Source organism: Salvia hispanica, chromosome 6 (assembly GCF_023119035.1).
Source record: "Salvia hispanica cultivar TCC Black 2014 chromosome 6, UniMelb_Shisp_WGS_1.0, whole genome shotgun sequence".
NCBI lineage: Eukaryota > Viridiplantae > Streptophyta > Magnoliopsida > Lamiales > Lamiaceae > Salvia > Salvia hispanica.
The window spans coordinates 33,888,435-33,909,485 of NC_062970.1; the positions used below are offsets into that span (position 1 = coordinate 33,888,435).

Consider the following 21,051-nt stretch of genomic DNA (forward strand, 5'->3'; position numbering starts at 1 on the left):
ATTGATTATTCATAAAATTTGTCCAAAATTATTAATGCTCACAAAAATAGAATACCAAAATAAATATAAGTTTTTTGATATAAAGATGCTAATTTTGGTAAGGAGTTTAGCTTGAAAAGATGTTAATTTTAAACAAAACGATTTTATAGGAATAATTAGGGTAAAATGATGATAGTTTAGTAATTAACTTAAACTAATGAGGATAATTTTGACAATCATAATTTTAATCCTTACTTGTGACTTATTGTACCAAACACTACAATAAGATAACTCACAATTATCTTAATCTACTAAACACCCAATATATATAAATTAACTAATCGAAACTATGATTACTATCATAATGGTATCATGTCTAGTCGAAACATGACATAGCTACCAAACGAGCCCTAAAATTAATTGGTAGATCATCTCATCATCCGTTATGAATATGTAAATTGAGGAAGAATTAAAAAATTTGAGAAGGAATTCCAAACATATCATGCCTATCATATTATATAGCAAATGGGCCCTAGATAAAACTTACTCCCTCCGTCCCAGATAATTTGGGACACTTTGACTTGACACGGATTTTAAGAAATCTAATGGAAGTGAGTTGAAAAAGTTGATGGGGTGTGGATCCTACTATTAAAATATTAGTTTTAAGAAAATGTGAGTAGGATAGGTTAGTGGAATATGGGGTCCACTACCAAAAATGGTAAAAGTGAAGTGAGACAAATTATGTGGGAACGGTCCGAAATGGAATACTGGATCGAATTATCTGGGAGGGAGGGAGTAATTTGTAACAATGACAAACCAAATTTTGTATATGGTGCTTATCCCCAAGATAAGGATTACGAGTTTCTACTACTATATACCAGTATCAGCCATAGTGTATTTTGGGGTTTTGGGGATAAAATATGCTCATCCTCATAAAATGATGTACTGCTTACTAAGGGGTCCAAGAGAAATAATACTGATGATTACCTCTGTTTCAGATCTAAACATTTAAACAATAATTCAGACTGAACAGCCAACAAAAACACATATTCAGACAATATCCCAGACCACCGGCAACGATAAGAAGTTAAGAACAAGTGCAATATAAGAACCTCACAACACTCTGATTTGGTGGGTTGTGCAAAAGCTTGCCAAATGCCTACTTATCTGCAAGAATCGGTTCGTGTTGATGAGTGAGTTACGCGTTTGTAAGCTGGAACATTTTGAGTTGTTGCTGAAGGGGATGAACTTAAGATCATCTTGGTGTTAATGGATGAATCGTCCTCTTTATCTGAGGACGTTTAGGAGCCCTGTAACTCGGAATGAGCATGGAGTTCACCCTTTTCGAAGGAAGTCTACTGCTGCTTGTTCCTATCCCTTGAAGCACATTTGGTCCCAGAGGACTGTCTGATGGGGACTGGCTTTTCTGCCTCAGTAATTCCCACATTAAGCAGTCGTCTTTAGCCTGATCTTCTCTCACTTTTACCGCCTTCGGGTCATTCAGAGGGAAAAGAAACTATGTTAGCAGCAGCAGCAGACAACAACCACGACAAAATGAAAATACAACCACCACAATGTCAGCAGTTGATGCATTTTTAAGTAGAAAAAACAATGTGGTAGATTTTGCTATGTTCTGAATTCATCATACTCATTTGGACTTGGATAGATTTTCTCTTTAGCTGCAACTATTTTTCCAACTGAATTGATCAGAAAAAACAAATCAAAGAAAAACATTTACCTCTTGTTCCAGTCCAGTCCTATCATCTGATAGCAATCTCAAGGACATCATCAGCTTCTTGCCTGTTTCTTCTGATTGCGTTAACATGCTCAATGCCTCAATCCTGCTTTGTTCTGCGTATCTAGTCTGACTTTTTGCTTCCTCCAACTCAAGTCTCCTGACCTGCATTACTTCATGCATCTCCTTAACAGTCTCCAGTGAATATGTGCATGCTCCAGTCTTCATTTCAGCCTTAAGACCACGGACATACTGACACATTGGATTGCACATTTTGTCAGCCAGTCCAGTAATCATGTCTTCTACTCCAACCTCCACTGATCCAATGGCGACTCCTACTTGATTAAATGTATATTTGAGAACCTTTTGCGTCACTTGAGCTAGGTCATTGCTGCTGCCAGACTGATGTGCCGAAGAAACAACTGAAGAAGCTTTGCGGAAGAGCTTGCTTATGAACGATTGACACTCGGCAAGGTCCTTAACGATGCTTTTTCTGCTTGAATTGACCTGATTTTCGATATTTTGAAGAATGCCAATGATATGAATTATCTGTAGCTTCTGTCTCTCCATCAGCTCATTTCCAGCTTTCATGGCTTTTTCCATATAGTCTTCTGGCTGCACTTAAACAAAAACAACTACAAGTGCTGAAAATGGAATACAACAATGAGAAACAGAGATAATTACTGAAGTGGTTAGTTGATACATAAACACATTCAAAACTTCAAGCTATGAGGTAAGATATGCAATAACTGGAACCCATTATGTTGCACCTCAGCAGAGCCTTATATTAATGCTTCACTAGTCACTACACAGTATTTTCCCGTGCTACATGATATTGGGGCCCAGGAGCTTACTGCAGCCTGCAGGGGTCTGAACTTTGAAACATTAAGTACATAGGTTAAAGTGGAAATATCACCCTATTGCAGCCCAACACTTCATGTTGAGATTTATCTAGTTTAAGTTCCAGAAATTTTCAGTTTTCATTAAGTGATAGTACTACAAAAAAACTTCTGTAACTTGGTATCAGTTGACCTGCAAAACATTATATCAGTAGAACCAAAGTAAAATACTGTATATAGTTAGTCTCAGAACAATCAACACAAATTGCTCAACAGGCAGATCTTGCAGACACTTAATTCAACCAAATAATCTTCTCAACTCTCCTCTTCTGCCTTACTCAGATAGTCGCATTCACCATTATAAAAATCCAAAGAATGTTACTTAGTATTTTATAAGGATCCATATATACAGCAATGGCTAACTTTTTCTTATGTGCAAGCTATTTCAGCTAGATTCCATGTAAATTCTATAGATAATCAGGCTCTCATTTAGCATGACAACTTCCATATATATGATCTTCTTCCAATTTTTAACACTTACACATCTAAAAAACGTTGCCTAAAATGTTCAAGCAAGGATCTAAGTCTTTTGTAGTTTTTCCATACACAACTATAGATATTCCATTTACTTGAATGGTAATCTTGCATCTAATCATGAATCCCCTCGCTATGGAAAATAATGTTTTATGTTCGTCCATGAGAAAAGCATAAACGGCTCTCAGTCCAATTTACTCAAATATCTTCAAAACTTTAACATGCACAAATACTAAATTAAGGACCACAAATTGAGTAAAACCAACAAAAAGAAGCACTTTAAATTCACACACATGGATCTGAACCTTTCTCCGTGTCTAAACCTGCACAGTCTGCATCATGATGTGTTTATCATTCGAGCAAATTATGATGACAAGATATCGTGTTCGCGCACAAAAACGAAATGTGAATCGGTAGATAGATTTATATTTTACGCTAATTACCTGCGGTTGTGAACTGTCAAAAGAGGACACGATCGTGCTAAATCTCCTCTCTTCAGCCATCTCAGTCGTCTTCAGTCCTACCAGCTTCATTAGCTGAAGAGCCAGCGACACGAACACATCATCCGCCTTCCGAAACCATAAAATGACTTTCAGAATAATGAGCAAACAAAGTGTGGAAGAGCTCACATAATTAATCGAGGGTTTAACTGGACCTCAAGCAAACCAGCTCGAATCTGAGATCGGAGCTGTTCGAATGAGACTTTGAGCTGCTCGTGGTGCCAGACGACACGCAAGAGCTTCGATTGCGCATCTTTGAGCGACGGCGACGGAGCGCCGGTGGAGCTAGTGGCTCTGCGGCGATTCATTGTGGCATTCTATTTGGCGGGGAAATGAAGGATGCGTGATCTCGATAAAGGAGCTTATGTTTTCATTTATTTAACGGTAAAATTGGGAAATACTCACATTTATAGAATTTGAACATAAAATTTATTCCCATTATTTATCAAATTTACATCTAAATGCAACTATTTACATAAAAAATAAAACACAATTCTAAATATACAAAAAAAATTAAAAAGATGACACTTTCCACTAACTCACTTCAATTTTTACACATTCCAACTATTTCTTAAAACTCGTACCACAACTAAATCAACTAAATCTTACTCTTAAAACGAATGGAGTATCACAATTGTAATACTCCTAAACTCGATCACAAATCATTTATGTGATGATTTATTATCACTTCACATTAGTTTTACGATTATAGTAGATTAAGTACTCCTATATTTATTGGCGAATAGAGGAATATGATACTGAATAGATATTTATAAAACTTTAGGGGCTATAACGAAATTAGCGATAATCCAGTGAGAGACTATATTTGAGGGCTTTTGGTTTGAAATTGAATCCAAAGACTTCTACTTTGAGTATCACAAATACAATGGACGCCGCGCAAGAAGCTCAGAGGCGAGAGGCTTTCCGCCACCTCGTTCTCAACGCGCTCGAACGGCGGCTGTTCTTCATCCCTTCCTTCAAGATCTACCGCGGCGTAGCAGGTCTTTACGATTACGGCCCCCCTGGTTGCGCCGTCAAGGCCAATGTCCTCGCTTTCTGGCGTCAGGTCGGCGGATTTCACTTCACTTCTCTTATTGCTAGGGTTATTATTGGATTTTGGAAAATGCATTATCTTTTCTTCCTGATTTTTAGTCTAATTTCTAGGTACTTGCTTCAATTGTTTGTAACATTTTTTAATTTTATTGTTGGATGGTATGCTGGATTGCTGGTGCTTCTGGTTTTGGTCCCGTGGGATTATGGTTATGGCAATTGATTTTGGTTATGGGTTAATATGATGGTTTATGCTCGACGACGCTTAGATTTTGCTGCTACTGAGTTTAGTACTCCCATAAAATTCTTTGGTACTTCTTCACTATCAGTTGTAGGTAGAGTGTACACTGTACAGTCATATTACTCCTTGATAACTTAATGTTGCATTGCGATTTGAGAAGCACACGCTTCTCAAGATGTTACAGTTCAGTTTGTGTGTATATGTTCCAAATTATTCGGGTGTGCCTGCTGTATTGAATTGCTATCGCTAGAAATTTATTCTATACTGTACAGATTTTTTATCGAGTTGCTATTTTTTAATTTTTTATTACCTGTACTATATACTGTATATTGCTGTGTACTTTCACTTTCCAGTCAATTTGTTATTACACCAAGTTTCCTTGTCCAGCCCTTGATTTTGCTTATCAATGTTTCAGCACTTTGTTCTAGAAGAGAACATGCTGGAAGTTGATTGCCCGTGTGTTACCCCGGAGGCTGTGCTGAAGGCGTCTGGCCATGTTGACAAGTTCACTGACCTTATGGTCAAGGATGAAAAGACTGGAGCTTGTTACCGAGCAGATCATTTGCTTAAGGATTATTGCAAAGAGAAGCTTGAGAGAGATCCTAGGCTGACCGAAGAGAAGGTAGCTGAACTGAGGCATGTACTTGCCATGCTGGATGATCTCTCTTCTGAAGAACTTGGTGCAAAGATTAAAGAATATGGCATCACTGCTCCAGATACAAAAAACCATCTCTCTGACCCCTATCCTTTTAACCTAATGTTTCAGACATCAATTGGGCCATCTGGGGCAAGCACTGGGTGAGAATACAGTATATTTACTTTTTTAATTACAAAAGACCTCTAGGCAGTGGAAACAAGATCTCCTGGCTGTTTCCCTTATACTTTGGTGTTTTAATGCTCACAGTTGATGCAGATACATGCGTCCTGAAACAGCTCAAGGTATTTTTGTGAACTTTAAGGACTTGTATTACTACAATGGCAACAAGCTTCCTTTTGCAGCTGCACAAATTGGTCAAGCTTTTCGGAATGAGGTTTGTACATTTTAAAAAATAATTATTTGCTTTACGTGCTGTGTAGTTTCACATAATGATAAACATGATTGTAAGTTGCTTGTATATATTGATAGTTGGAGAGTAGTGCATCCACTGGAAACACGTCTCAGAGATGGCTGTTAATATAATGTCACATTTTAATCTGACACTTTATACTTAAGTTATTGTTGTGTAGTTGTCTAGTAGTACATATTTGTCTAGCTGGGTGGGTCTGTGTGGCAGCATGTGTGTACAAGTTTTTGAAGTGTTCTAACAATGGATCTCTTTATACAATTGTACTCGAACTGGAGTTTAGATATTTTAAGAAGTTCCCAGCAGGAAGGGCAGAACCGATGATAATAAGCTTTTGAGTATAGTTTGTATGGGGAATTTTTAATTCTATTCGAGCATACAAATTTTAAATGCCTATTTGCGCTTTACATGTTACACCATATTCTCTTCATGTCCGCAAGCTTCTTGTGGTTCATAGTCTGCACATGATATCTGTTGTATCTGTGTCATAGCATGGGATTAATGCTTGACATTACTTCTTTGGTCTGCAGATTTCTCCACGTCAAGGTCTCTTAAGGGTTCGTGAATTTACGCTGGCTGAGATTGAGCACTTTGTGGATCCTGATGATAAGTCCCACCCTAAATTTTCTGAAGTTTCAAATTTGGAATTTTTGATGTTCCCAAGAGAAGACCAGGTATCTGGACGGCAAGCAAGGAGAATCGTAATTGGTGAAGCAGTTTCTCAGGTCCATGCCTCCCATTTTATTTTTTAATCTCTACCATATTGGATAATTTTCCCTTTTCTGATATGAACTTCTCATCCTCTATGCTCAGGGTATTGTCAATAATCAAACACTCGGATATTTTATAGGGAGAGTATACTTGTTTCTCACCTTACTTGGAATTGATAATAAACGCCTGCGTTTCCGCCAACATCTGGCAAATGAGATGGCACATTATGCTGCTGATTGTTGGGATGCTGAAATTGAATGCTCTTATGGATGGATCGAGTGTGTTGGTATTGCTGATAGATCAGCATATGATTTACATGCTCACACTGTATGAGTTCGTCAATTTGGTTGTCTACATTGGATATTTTAAATTTAAATCTTTGACGTGTTATATTTAAGTGCTCCACCTTTGTTTTTGCAGGATAAAAGCGGTGTAGAACTAGTGGCACATGAGAAGTATGCTGAACCTAGAGAAGTGGAGGTCTCTACTCTGTCTTCTCTTATGCTCCTTGCCTAGTTTATTACATCACTCTGAGCATACCCTAAATGACTGAAATCAGGATTCTAGTATATTGATGGCATAATATTTATGTAAATGCTCTTTCAAGATGTTAAGTAGTCTGAGTAGAGATTCATTAGTACACTTCTTTTCAAATTTTTATCACTTGGGTGTTACCCTCCTGGCATAGCAGGATTGCGACCTTGCTGATCTATTTCCTTGACTCTGTCGATTATGTCTTTTTAGTGTTTTTTCATTATGCTCTCTAATTTCTTTTGGTTTATCTTCAGAAACTTGTCATAACTCCAGTTAAGAAGGACCTAGGTCTTGCTTTCAAGGGAAACCAAAAGATGGTGGTTGAAGCATTACTGGTAAATACTGGTTCATCCTTTTAGTTATCATGTTTTACATTCCCCTATGAAGTTACTGGTAGAAGTCCATTGTTTATGAGGTTTTAACTGTTTCGTAAAAAATCGCTCATTTGCTACTTCTGATTAGGCTATGGAAGAAAAGGAAGCTATGGAGTTAAAAGCAACTTTGGAAGAAAAATTAGAGGCTGAGTTTCGTGTTTGTACTCTCGACAAAGTTGTGACTATAAAGAAAAACATGGTGTCTATCTCCAAAGAAATTAAAAAAGAACACCAGAGAACTTTTACACCGTCTGTGATTGAACCATCTTTTGGCATTGGGAGAATCATATACTGTCTCTATGAACATTCTTTTTATACGAGGTCTAGTAAAGATGGGGATGAACAGCTGAATGTCTTCCGCTTCCCTCCATTGGTAGCTCCAATCAAATGTACAGTTTTTCCCCTTGTCCAAAACCAACAATATGAGGAAGTTGCCAGAAGCATTGCCAGGTCATTGACTGCCGTTGGGATTTCTTACAAGATTGATATTACAGGTAAGCACCATGGTATATGACATTTACCAATTGCCGTAAATCTGTTTATATGTTTATCTGTAAAATAGTAAAAGTATGGATACACTAATCCCTGTGTATGACGTTTTTTGTCTTATATTATATCCCTTTTCTTCCATCTGTTCAGGCAAATACCTTTGTAAACATATAGGTGTAGAATGAATTAGCTCCCACCATTTAGCTCACTTTGTGATATAATCTCATGATGTAATCAGGCTTTTGGCCTCTATTTGCCTTTCTCCTGGAAGTTCAACTTGCTTTGTTATGTGAGCTATATTTAAATGAGAACAAGTTGGCCTAACTTGGCTTTTACCATTGATATATTGGTTGTATCAGTTTGAACCAAATCTTGTTCAAGCATGCTCAATGATCTGAAAAATATACACTTCACTTGTCCCATTGCAGTTGAGTCGTATTCCTTTTTAGTTGTCCCAATGTAGCAGAGTCATTTATCTTTATGGCACAAATATACACATTTAATTTCTTTTAATTTATTCTCTCTTCATTCCTTAATCTCCGTGCCCAAAAGAAAGCCTCAACTATGGTGAATTGGAGGGAGTAGTTATTTTGGAACTATTGGGAGCTTGATCTGGCATGTAGTTTCTAGCTTTTAATGTAAGTCTTACTGTGCAGGTACCTCTATTGGAAAAAGATACGCAAGGACTGATGAACTTGGAGTTCCTTTTGCCATCACAGTTGATTCTACAACCTCGGTGACTGTGCGTGAAAGAGATAGCAAGCAGCAAATTCGTGTAGATGTCGATAAGGTGGCATCTCTGATGAAAGAGGTAACTGATGGTGTGAGCACATGGCCGGATGTATTGTGGAAATACCCCTCTCATTTATCCTGAGTTTAGTCTTGACCACCTTACAATATGGTGTTGGTAAAATTATCTTCTCTTACTGAAATTTATGTGCATCTAGGCTGACTTGTCGTTAAGAACAACTTGGTGACGTTTTTCCTTTGACAATTTTGTTTTCTTATGTTCCTATCCAGATTTTGTATTATCATTGTTATTCAACTCTACTCTACAAGACATTGCTGCTGGCTTGATTGCTGTTAAGACCTGTGTTGATAAATTCTTTATTTGATCAAATTATTGTAGTAGTAATAATTTTAGATGCTATGATAATGATACCGATCGTTCTCCTGTAGAAGTGAGAGGGTATACAGTATATATTGGTAGAATTATACAAAAAATTAAAAAAAACTTATAAATGTGGAGCAATCAGAAAAAGTAGATTAAAATTAAATTTGAATTGCGGATGCCCAGGTGCAATAAGGCTGCATTCCAGCAGCGAAGCTCCCAGGTCGCTTAACTTTCACCCGTGGCCAGAAATGCTGCAGTGCCACCCTTTTCATTCCTGCATCGCAATGGTGCTGTGAACGCGAACGGCCGCATACGCGAACGCAGTGGCTCAACTCCGCAAAGATTTGGTCTTGCAATAATATGAATAAAATGGCAGGCATGAACAAAAACCAGTTTTAGTATGCCTAGGGAATTGAGGAATATAGCAGGCTAACAGCCTAACAACCATTTGCAGATTTTAGTCTGCTGACTCCAACTTGGATTCCTAATTTGGTGAAAAAGAGGAGCTGTTCACGTGTAATGTCCTGGCCTAGGAGTTTTTTTTAACTTATCTTCATCTTTTTTATCTTTTTATCTTTGTCACAATATATTTAATCAAACTTCAAAATATAGGCCTAATTCTCGTTGCTCAATACAAAACATTACATACACATATAATGAAATTAAATGAAGATTGACAAGAAAATTATGTTGAATTTGTTCATGTAGATAACAGAGGACAGAGACTCGTCTTCTATCCCATATCCCCACCACCCTTTTCTTCAAAAACCCTACTATTCTTAATAGTTAAATGACAAAGTTGGGGGGGAACGAAGATTAAGACAACACTTATCAAGAAAATAGTGGAATTACGTAATACTATTACATAAATATCTACACATAAAAATAGAAATTTTTTGAATAATTTGCTCACGGATAATGAAGAAAACACTGTGAAACACACAAGAAGGGTGTGGTAGAGATCAGCCCATTTGCCCACTGATCGGATGTGGTTTTGAATTCTAACCTCCAAAAGCTAATCCTGTATTCCATTCATCACCTTTGTCGTCTTCCTACCCAATTTTTCTTGTTTTTAGCAATTATTTGTCAATATTTTTCTTGGCTCACTGCCTTTGGAGTTTATCTTCTATACTAGTACTAGTACTCCCTCCACTTCTCCTTCTTTGCATGCACTCTGCTCATTTTTCTTGAGCCTCAGGTCTGCTTCTCTCTCTCCCCCTCCCCCCCTCTCTCCACTTCTTGTTGACTGATAGAAAAGAGGTTTCTTTTTGTCACCCATGTTTTGATTTTTGAAATTTTAGTTAGTTTAGTGAAGATATCATATGACTATTGCTTTGGCTGATTAATCAATCTAGTTAGTGTATCTCAATTCTTATGCTGCGGCTGATTAGAATATTTGTGTTTTTTAATCATGTACTTTTGGTTTGGTATTATGTGAATGAAGATCAAAGGGAGGGAAGTTGTGAAAAAACAAGTGCAGAGATGGGTGAGATCACAAATGTAACCGAGTACCAGGCTATTGCCAAGGAGAAACTGCCTAAAATGGTGTACGATTACTATGCTTCGGGTGCAGAGGACCAATGGACTCTTGCTGAGAACAGAAATGCATTTTCGAGGATTCTGTAAGTGAATGGATGTTAGGTTAGCAAGAGAAAGATTATTAATGGTGTTCTGATGACAAATTCAAACCGTATGCAGGTTTAGGCCCCGGATTCTGATTGATGTTAGCAAAATCGACATGACTACTACTGTGTTGGGCTTCAAGATCTCTATGCCAATCATGATTGCCCCGACTGCTATGCAGAAGATGGCTCACCCTGAGGGTAACTAAGCCTTTCCGTTTTATCGACTTATTACATTGAGAGTTTGTCCGTCTATAAACGTGTACTGCCTCGTCTGCAGGAGAGTATGCAACAGCTAGAGCTGCATCTTCAGCTGGAACTATCATGGTTTGGTTTCTTTCTTTAATTCAATGCAAAACTCTGTTTATCAAGTTTTCCAATAGTCTAGATTTCTAATCCAACGACACTTTATTTCAGACCCTATCGTCATGGGCCACTTCCAGCGTTGAGGAAGTAGCTTCCACAGGGCCTGGCATTCGATTCTTCCAGCTTTATGTGAGTCTGAACTTGAATTATTTATAATCAGAGATGAATAGATAGTTTAGTTGCCCTTGCCCCTCTCTATGTTTTAGGTCTACAAGGACAGGAACGTTGTGGCTCAGCTTGTGAGGAGAGCTGAGAGGGCTGGTTTCAAGGCCATTGCACTCACTGTCGACACCCCAAGATTGGGACGCCGTGAAGCTGACATCAAGAACAGGTTCCCATCATCACTTTTACACACATGCTACCTAACCTATAAACCTCTACTCATCTGTTGTTGTTTCTAGATTTGTTTTGCCACCTGGTTTGACACTGAAAAATTTCGAGGGGTTGGACCTCGGGAAGATGGATGAAGTAAGTAGACCAACATATCTAGCTAGTCCACATCCTTTTTTGTTCGTGCTGTTCGCTCTCACACTATCTTCACTGTGCAGGCCAATGACTCTGGACTTGCATCCTACGTTGCTGGTCAAATTGATCGTACCTTGAGCTGGAAGGTAATCTTTCTGTTCATCATAGATTGATCAATTTGGTATTTGGATTTATGAGGTGTGAAATTGATTAATGATGTACATGGTGACTACTGAAGGATGTTAAGTGGCTGCAATCAATCACTTCAATGCCCATCTTGGTGAAGGGTGTGCTCACTGCAGAGGATGGTAAGAGAAGAGAGCATTTGAGTTACAGCATTGTGGGTATGTGTGAAATTTATGCTAATTTAGCAAGAAACATATATGTGTATATGTGCAGCAAGGATTGCTGTTCAGAGTGGAGCTGCAGGTATCATCGTCTCCAACCATGGTGCTCGTCAGCTGGACTACGTGCCCTCTACCATCATGGCTTTGGAGGAGGTACTCGTTGATCACTTGTTCAGATTCCACCACCTATTGCCCTATTTACCTTTGCATTCAAGAGCCAATCTCATTGCTCTCTCGGTTTGTCCAGTCTCTAACAAGCAGTCGTTTTTTAGGTTGTGAAAGGTGCACAAGGCCGGGTTCCGGTGTTCTTGGATGGAGGTGTCCGTCGTGGAACAGATGTGTTCAAGGCGTTGGCACTCGGAGCTTCTGGCATCTTTGTAAGTTCAATATAACTAACACCAACTAGTTTTCGTAGCATCAAGAAAGAGTCCAGTAACCGATATATAATTTCCAGATTGGGCGACCGGTGGTGTTCTCATTGGCCGCTGACGGGGAGGCCGGCGTGAAGAAGGTGCTCCAGATGTTGCGCGATGAGTTTGAGCTGACCATGGCGTTGAGTGGGTGCCGCACACTCAGTGAGATCACGCGCAACCACATTGTGACTGAGTGGGACGCCCCTCGGGGACTCCCGGCCCCCAGGTTATAAGATGCCCACATCAAAACATAGATGTCCAAACCTATATATCATGTTTCATATTGTGAAATATGCTCTCAACTTCTTCATTCTACTCATTTGACAAGCTTTTGAATGATGATGGAACACTTATATTCTTCATAAATGCCCATTGCTTGTCACATTGCATGTCAAATATGAGACTGAAATTTGAATCGAAGTTATGAGATATTTATAATAACTAATCATATTTTGCTGTTATTCAATTTTTATTGCAGTATTAGAGTTGTGAATGACGTTTTTAACTATCTCAATGTTTGTGTATATGGTTGGGAATCTTATAAGAGAGGATCAACTTAGAAAATTGCAATATAAAATTATTTGTTGAACAATTTAATTACGAAGAAATGACTAGTGAAAGAGGTTAGAATAAAAAAACAGTTTAGTAAAATTCGGAGATACTCAATGGGTCTTCACCACCATTCAAAAAATTTTGAGTTTACAAAATTTTCAAAATTAAAGAGTAGCAACTTTCAAAAAGATAACGATGATTAAACAAATCTTTTAACAAACTATGTATAAAAACATCATCGACAATAGAGGCCCATTAATTGCTGCACTGATTATAAACAATAACAAAAATTGTACTCCTCCACATTCTATAGCTCAGATAGTCAGAGTAATGGGCTTATTAATTGCTAATTTCTAACTAACACAGTACCAAGTATTAGTTGAACCAACTTTTAGCTAATAAAAGGCCCATCTTTAGTCAGAGTATCATATATTGTTAAGTTACTTTCAAGTTTTGGCTATAGGGAGATTCAATTAACAACTTCAACTTTCATTTCTGATTCCAAAAAATCTTACTACAATTTTGTTTATTTTTCAATTTACGGATTAGGTCACTCAACATAAAGTTATGTTCTGGAATGTTTTGTAGGTCCTAAATTTAGCAAGCATGAGCTTGTATTATTTTATTCAGTTACAGAGTTTTCTTGGAAATGTAATAAGCGCCTGTTTAGTAACTTCAAAAAAAATATTCTCTCCTCCATTTCTTATAAATATGAACTTTTAAAATGGCGCTAATTTTAATATAAAACTAGTAAAATAGTAATAAAGGGATAAAATAAAATTAGTAAAAAATAGGTCACATCTCATTAAAAAGAAATAGATTTTTTAAAATGGAAAGTTTCTATTTTCAAAAAATAAATTAAAAAGAAAAGAATATCCTATTTCAAAAAATGAAGGGAGTATAATTTCATAACCATGTAAAAATGAAAACCCTGTGATTTCATCATTCTAGCAAATTTTCGTGCGTTATTTTGGGTAAAAGTAGTTTTGCGAATTAATAATGGAACAATAGTGTTCTCAAACAAAAGAAATGATAAATTGAATATTTTATATTTTATCGTGTCCTGATGCTATATAAAAAGGCCAGTAAATAATATATGTCCATTATAATGATAATAAAATAAAATAAAACAATAAAGTTCAATAAACACGAGGCCGTATACAAATGAAAAATATACATTACAGTATAAACCATAATATAGATAAGACAATATCCGAACTGGTAGATAAGATTAAAGTTCAAATTTTATTTTGGTTACATTCGATTAAAGAAAGATTGAAAGATTACTACATACTACTCCAACAAAAATAGTCTTATTTCTAATCAAGTTTTTGATAATCTATACAACTTAATTGTTTTTCCATTTTTTAATATTTGAAATTTTTTTGCTATATATTTGAATTTGAATTTTAGTGGAGTGTTATTTTTATTTACTGGGATAAGGTGTGAATGAGATCATATTTGGTGAGAAAATGTGTAATACTAATAATAACAATAATAATAACAATAATAATAATAATAATAAAATAATTTTTATATTTTTAACAATAGTATGTAAATTAGTAAATGTTTAAATTTCATAAAATATTTTATGAGGTTCTTTTGATAATATAATGTAATACTATCAATTGATAAAATAAAGAAACGAAGGAAAGAAAATATATGTTCTTATTGAGGAATGAACCATAGGGGACAATTATGTTATTTTCGACTCCTTCCAACTATAGGGGATATTTAGGCTCTACGGATAGTCGGGAGAGGGCTATACTAGGGGTGTCAAAACGGGTAGCGGGTAACGGGTAATCCCGAACCCGACTCGATACCCGCCGGGTATCGGGTACCCGTTACCCGATGGAATCGGGAAACGGGTCGGGGTCGGGTATATTTATTTTGGCTTTTGCGGGTATCGGGTATCCCGATACCCGACCGGGTAATCCCGATAGTCCCGAAATACCCGATATGTATATTAATATTTTCTAATTTTTTATTTTTAATTTTAATACTTACTGATTGGGATGACTCAAAAGTCATAATGTAATTTTTTATTAAGCGTATTTTTAAATTTTTAACTTGTGATTAAGGTTAAGTATTTTTATCTTTTTCCGTCTTATTCTCTTCTCCCCCTCTACGATTCAACTCCAGTCTCCTCCACCAGCGGCTTGCAGCTGATCGTATGATTATTTAATCTTCTAAGTTCTTATTCATTCTAGAATTTTGATGTGAAACTGTAATAATATGAAAGGTTCAAAATTTAGAAATAGATGAAGACAAATCACATGGCTTCGTCTCAATTCTCAATAAAATTAAATTAATAAAAATAAAGTTTCAAGTTAGCAAGTACTCTCTCCGTTCCCGATTAAGAGTCACACTTTTCCATTTCGGTCCGTCCCCAATTAAGAGTCATACTTTATTTTTACCATAAATGGTAGTAGGTCCCACATTCCACTAACTCACTTCACTCACATTTTATTATAAAACCAATATAAAAAAGTGGATCTCACATTTTACTAACTTTTTCAACCAACTTTTCTTTACATTTCTTAAAACTCGTGTCCGGTCAAACTGTGACTGCTAATGGGGGACGGAGGCAGTACTACTTAAAAAAAAAACATCCAAAAATATCATAATCCATATAACAGTTCATGTGAAATCATATATAGGAGTAGAAGTGTGCAAACAATTTGCAAATAATTAAAAAAGGTTTGAAAAAAAAAACATGTTTCGGGTCGGGTACCCGCAGTGTCGGGTGCGGGATACCCGACTCGGGTATCGAGTAATACCCGATTCACTGCGGGACGGGTATCGGGATTAACATTTTGGCCGAAATCGGGTGCGGGTACCCGCAGGTACCCGTTTCGACACCCCTAGGCTATACCCTCATGACCCCAAGATCCTCCACCGATGAAATTGGGTGTAGTATTATATCAACCATAATCTTGCATACGTATAGAATGATGATCATGTATAGTTCTAATAAAACAAAATTTTATGCGTACAAGATAAGTCGTGATGTTGTCTAGGTGGAAAAAAGATGAATAAGGATGATGATGACAAGAATAATAATAACATAATATGTTAAAATTTTTGTTTGGACATTGATCGATTTTCTTGTGATTAAGATATTTAATTCATTTTATTGTAATCAAATGGCATAAAATTATTCAATGTGCCTATTTGATAATTGTGGTAAAGCTTATTGACAAAATTAAATTGATGTTTAAATAAGCGAGAAGTAGAATAGTGTTGTATTAAAGGTTAGGGCATGTATTAATTGATGTGTGGACTAAGGAGTTACATTAAATAATCTCACATTCAGATAGTATTTAGCATTAATTGCGACGTGTTGCGTTGTATTGCTGATGTTTTAAGTTGCTAACTCCACCAACTCATCAACGCAATGTATTAAATATGTCAACACGTTATATTGAAATGCCAATAAAATTATGTGTTGACATTTTTAATACATTGCGTTGATGAGTTAACAGACTTAACAACTTAAGAAAGTTAGCAATTGATCACAACTATAATTGCGATTATATAATTTTTTTTAAATGATAGGGTATTTAGCATTAATTATGATATGTTATTACACCAGTTCGATAAAATAACTAATGTCATATACAAATGAGCTTGTAATTTACATGGCTGTACTAAACTTTTTTCTTATATAGACAATTAGGCATTACATATACAAATAATAAATAAACAACTGCGTGACAATGTAATCGTTATTTTTATTTGTGGTACCTCCGGAATAACAGTCATTTCTATTCATTACAATTGTTGTTATTATAAAATAGGTCATTTCTATTCATTACAATTGTTGCTATTATATAAAATAGGTCATATATTTGAATCAAGTCAAATACGAGATTGGCCTAAATCCTCTCACAAGAAAATTTGTGCAGTAGGAGTAATTATTTCTCCCTTCCTCATTTTTTATGTTCACATCATCTTGAGCATGCCTCATTAAATAACACTTTGATATATTTCACTAGTCAAACATTAACCATAAGTGTATTAAAGATGCCTAAGAGTAGTCAAAAAGATCTTATTTTATGCTCATCTTTTGTTTAATTCCTAAGAAATTTCACTCAAAGCCCAGATTTGTAATATCCACTAAATTGGTGGCATATCGCACAATATATTAATCATTATATTACAATTTTTTTAATCTTAATTTTATATTCACTTTACAATTTTGCCATTTCTCAAATTAAAATTCGTAACCGTACCACTGAGGTAAAACTTTTTGTGGAGACTAAAGCCAATAATCCACAAATAAAATAACTTCACCTGAATTTGGTCAATTCTACGCTTTTCTTACGCAAGTCAAACGTTTTATTAACAAAAACTCTCAATATATAAAGTTTAATAAGAGCCTCTCCAATGGATGCTAGCGGATAGGCTAGCCGATCGCGGACGTTAGCTGATCCGCTAGCCTCCATTGCGGCAATTTAGGCTAGCCGATTCGCGGGCGCTAGCCGATGCGCTAGCCGCCATAGCAGGCTCAATTACGGCTAGCTGATTTCATTTTTTTAATGTATTTTTTATGCATTTTTTTATTTATTGCAATTTAATGTATTTTTTTTTAATTATGGAGTAATTTTTTTTAGGATGTACCTTTTTTTAATTTATATAAAATTATTGCATTTTCTCGTATCTGTGTCGTAAATTTAATTTCATATTTTGCGTGATTGTAATTTATTTATTTTTTATAATTTTGCTGGCCTATGGCTAGACTATTGCTTGTCCTGATGATATGGCAGGATGAGTTTCTTGTCCTGATGACGTGGCAGGAAGAGTTTTTGGCTAGGCTATAGCTGACTTATGGCTGGCTTAAAGCCATTGAAGATGCTCTAAGTATCTGATTCGTATAAATGTTGCAATTTAATTTAAGGATGATGCAGAGGATAGATTGGCATCTTCATAAATAATTAATGTAAAATACATAAATATGAAATTAATTTATTGGGCGAATTTCCAAAAATCACCCGTCAAATTCTGAGTTATCTCATTTTCTTTTATAATGGTCAATTATATTATAATTTACTAACATTTTTGTTAACTGTTCTATGGTGAAAAATTCCAACAAATTATGTGCCTGACGCATATATGTATGAAAATTAAAGATATAATTGACTAAGTGTATTGGATGACGTCGTTTAAATTGCCGCATAGTGTTTTCTATTTAACGTATTTAACATAATTTTGATCAAATATGATATTATGGACTTAATTGTGAAAAATGACAAATTTGTGATATATCATTATTTTTTAAAATTGTGAACTTGTCTATAACTAACTTTATAGTACTACCAAACTTGGTGATCTATGCTCTACTTTCTATTTCGCAAAAAAACATTAAATTGTGCTGCGTAGCTTTCTCAGGTATAGATCCTATTTAGGCACACGTGTCAATTTATCTTGCCAAAAATATTGTTTAAATTTAAAAACATTAATTTAAGAAAATATTTGAAAATGGCAACCAGCGACTGCACATTTCGTTCTTCAATAATTGCAGCCGATTCAGAGCCCATATCTAAGTCAAGTCTATTCAATTCACTTTTTAATTTCTAGCTCAAGCCTAAATTACGCCATAATTTATTAGTCTAAAATTCAACTCAGCTATCTATTAAAAATATCTCTAAAATTTTTTGTCAAAATTTAAGTAAAGGAGAACTCGTCTTCATTTCATACAACCATAACCAACAAAATATTTGCGCTAATTACCGCTAATTAACAATGAATATACAGTAAAAGATAAAAACTAATTTTATGAAATATTATGAAATCATAACAATAGACTTGTGAAACATTCTATCTTCTACATTAAAAAATACTATAAAAGCTAAAAAATATATAGCTGAGTAAAAACATTGATAATCAAATTCAGATTCAAATTAAAAAACTACTAAATCCAAAGCATAAGTTTAAACCTTAATCAATTGCTGGATGCAATGTTGCTATCATACGTCCACCAGAGCATTCATGGTCATGCACCAATCATCTCACCAACAACCCCACTTTCACCTTCCCATATAAAATACACAAATTTGATACTACATATTTATGAAAGAGATCAACTAGAAATTAATATGGATAAAAATGAATTATTTTTATAAACTGTATATTTTTCTAATTCTACAATTGAACTGAATATTGGCTTGGAAGGCAAAATCATCAATAAAAATTTTAAAGCATAACTTGAGAAAATTCAAGGAGCTAGTACAATACGAAAGCGTGCATATATTATAAATTGAAGTTATGTAGTAGGAGAGCTATAGTTGTGAATATTAATTAAAATTTATAAAAACTGGAGCCAATCAAAACGAATCTTTGTGAGTATCAGCATCGGCACTTTTGCCACTCAATACAGAAAAGCAACACATATATTTTGATTCGCTGATATGAATACTTGTTTAATATTGTGACGATAACTACACTTAACATTTTAAAAAATTATTAATAGGAGTATATTTTTTGAAAAGTTATACTACTAGTATCTAATCTTTTGACACTGCAACGGTTATAATTCGATTCAAGAAAAATATTGGCTAAATATTAAAGAAAACAAAATGATAATTTTTCTGGGACGAAAATTCTGTATTTAACATGTGTCAGAGTTACATTAGATGTTTGAGATAAGTACTAAAACTTTGTTTTGATACCATGAAAATGATAATTTTTGTATTTACGTATATATACTGTATTATTTACTTCAAATTGGACCGCAAAATGTAATTGTTTAAAATGATAATTTTTGTATTTAAGTATTTTTTTCTTCAAATTGTTATGCTATACGAAAATGATGAAAATAATATGCATATTAAAGTGTAATTTCCTTTTTTAGTTAATGGTAGTAAAATTAAATTCTAAATCCATGCCTATAATGACGAATAAAAAGTATATGGTCCGGATGTATTATTACTGTTTGACGTATTCAACCGATCACATAACGTGACAATACATCCAAAGTACTACTCCATAATGACAATGCTTTGACTATGAAAAAGTTACCAACACGAACATTTTGCTCTAAATTTAGAGAAACCGAAATAGAATAGGAACATAGCAGATATCTTATTGATAATTCAATGAAGAAATCAGATATCTCATGTGTTGATTAGAGAGTAATGGTATTTGATTGAGTATTATATTGACATTTTTTCTTGATAAAAATGATAATCATGTTTTCTAATTTTCTTTCTGACATATTTCATCTTGAAGCATTAGTCACTCGCTTTGAAATGCTTTTCAAGTGCTTTCATTTTATTCTTAACTAATGTTTTTACTTTTTTTAGTGTGCCTCTAATTGTTGCTACAACACGATTAAGCAAACCTAATGTGAACTGATGAACACGGTCTTTCCATATGTTCAAGAGGTGCTCGATAAATTATTTTGGCGGGGAGGAAGCTGACATCATAAATCACCAAGTGTACATATTTTTAAGGTGATATACTTGAGATATAATGTAAGTTAAAAAAAATGATTTCCAGATATTCAGATATTAAAATTTTTATTATATTCTTTTTAGATATTTTATGTAAATTCAGAGGACGTTTGAAAGCTATGTTAGAACGAGTTACAAACTCATCTAGCTTTAATAGTGCGTACGGCACTCATATTAACATAGTAAATAACCTATGTCATTTTTATGGCCCGAGAAAGTCCGTCTTGAAGTCTATATTTCAACCTAGATTATATCTATAATATTGGTGGATTAACTAACAGTTTTAAAGGTTAAACCAAGAATAGAACAAAATTACTAAATTGACCTTCATCTTTCCTACTCTTAATTTGTGCATACATATTATTGAAGTAATTTTAGTCTACATAAAATTTAGCATGATATTTATTTTGTACCACTTAGAAATATAACTAATACAAATCACGATATTAATCATTGTCATTATCATAACTAGCCGCAATATGAATATTCTACCAAACAAACCCTTAGTTTTCCATTTCAAACTTCAATGTCAACTTTGCTAATTTTGATTTCAATTTTTTGGATGATTTGTTTTCAAATGTTTTTAATTTTTAGAAAAATACATTTTTTTTTATCTTATTAGATTCATGCAAAAATTTCTAACTGAATGCTCACCTCACATATATGTA

The 21,051-nt window shown here is 34.9% G+C and overlaps 3 protein-coding genes across 4 annotated transcripts; 2 read left to right on the plus strand and 1 right to left on the minus strand.

Annotated features, from left to right (window-relative positions):
- Positions 1 to 932: 932 nt before the first annotated feature.
- Positions 933 to 3,966, minus strand: LOC125196843. Its single transcript, XM_048095502.1, has 4 exons — positions 3,743 to 3,966; positions 3,531 to 3,656; positions 1,718 to 2,329; positions 933 to 1,468 (listed from the first exon to the last, which is right to left on the minus strand). The coding sequence occupies exons 1-4, from the start codon at positions 3,893 to 3,895 to the stop codon at positions 1,235 to 1,237; spliced, it is 1,125 nt and encodes a 374-aa protein (XP_047951459.1). The 5' UTR covers positions 3,896 to 3,966; the 3' UTR covers positions 933 to 1,234.
- A 475-nt stretch (positions 3,967 to 4,441) lies between these two features.
- Positions 4,442 to 9,137, plus strand: LOC125196199 (glycine--tRNA ligase, mitochondrial 1-like). The gene is made up of 9 exons (XM_048094616.1): positions 4,442 to 4,653; positions 5,294 to 5,676; positions 5,792 to 5,909; positions 6,473 to 6,667; positions 6,756 to 6,980; positions 7,074 to 7,133; positions 7,442 to 7,522; positions 7,650 to 8,055; positions 8,707 to 9,137. The coding sequence occupies exons 1-9, from the start codon at positions 4,474 to 4,476 to the stop codon at positions 8,922 to 8,924; spliced, it is 1,866 nt and encodes a 621-aa protein (XP_047950573.1). The 5' UTR covers positions 4,442 to 4,473; the 3' UTR covers positions 8,925 to 9,137.
- Positions 9,138 to 10,206: 1,069 nt separating this feature from the next.
- LOC125195700 (glycolate oxidase 1-like) lies at positions 10,207 to 12,838 on the plus strand. Of its 2 annotated transcripts, none has more exons than XM_048093871.1 (12): positions 10,207 to 10,362; positions 10,609 to 10,786; positions 10,863 to 10,987; positions 11,067 to 11,113; positions 11,204 to 11,281; positions 11,359 to 11,483; positions 11,554 to 11,620; positions 11,701 to 11,763; positions 11,856 to 11,925; positions 12,017 to 12,117; positions 12,237 to 12,341; positions 12,419 to 12,838. In XM_048093871.1, exons 2-12 carry the CDS (start codon positions 10,647 to 10,649, stop codon positions 12,608 to 12,610), a joined length of 1,113 nt encoding a protein of 370 aa, XP_047949828.1. In that variant the 5' UTR covers positions 10,207 to 10,362; positions 10,609 to 10,646; the 3' UTR covers positions 12,611 to 12,838. The 2 variants fall into 2 exon arrangements, with proteins under 2 accessions (XP_047949828.1, XP_047949829.1); XM_048093872.1 differs by lacking the exon at positions 10,207 to 10,362 and adding an exon at positions 10,405 to 10,424.
- The last annotated feature ends 8,213 nt before the right edge of the window (positions 12,839 to 21,051 follow it).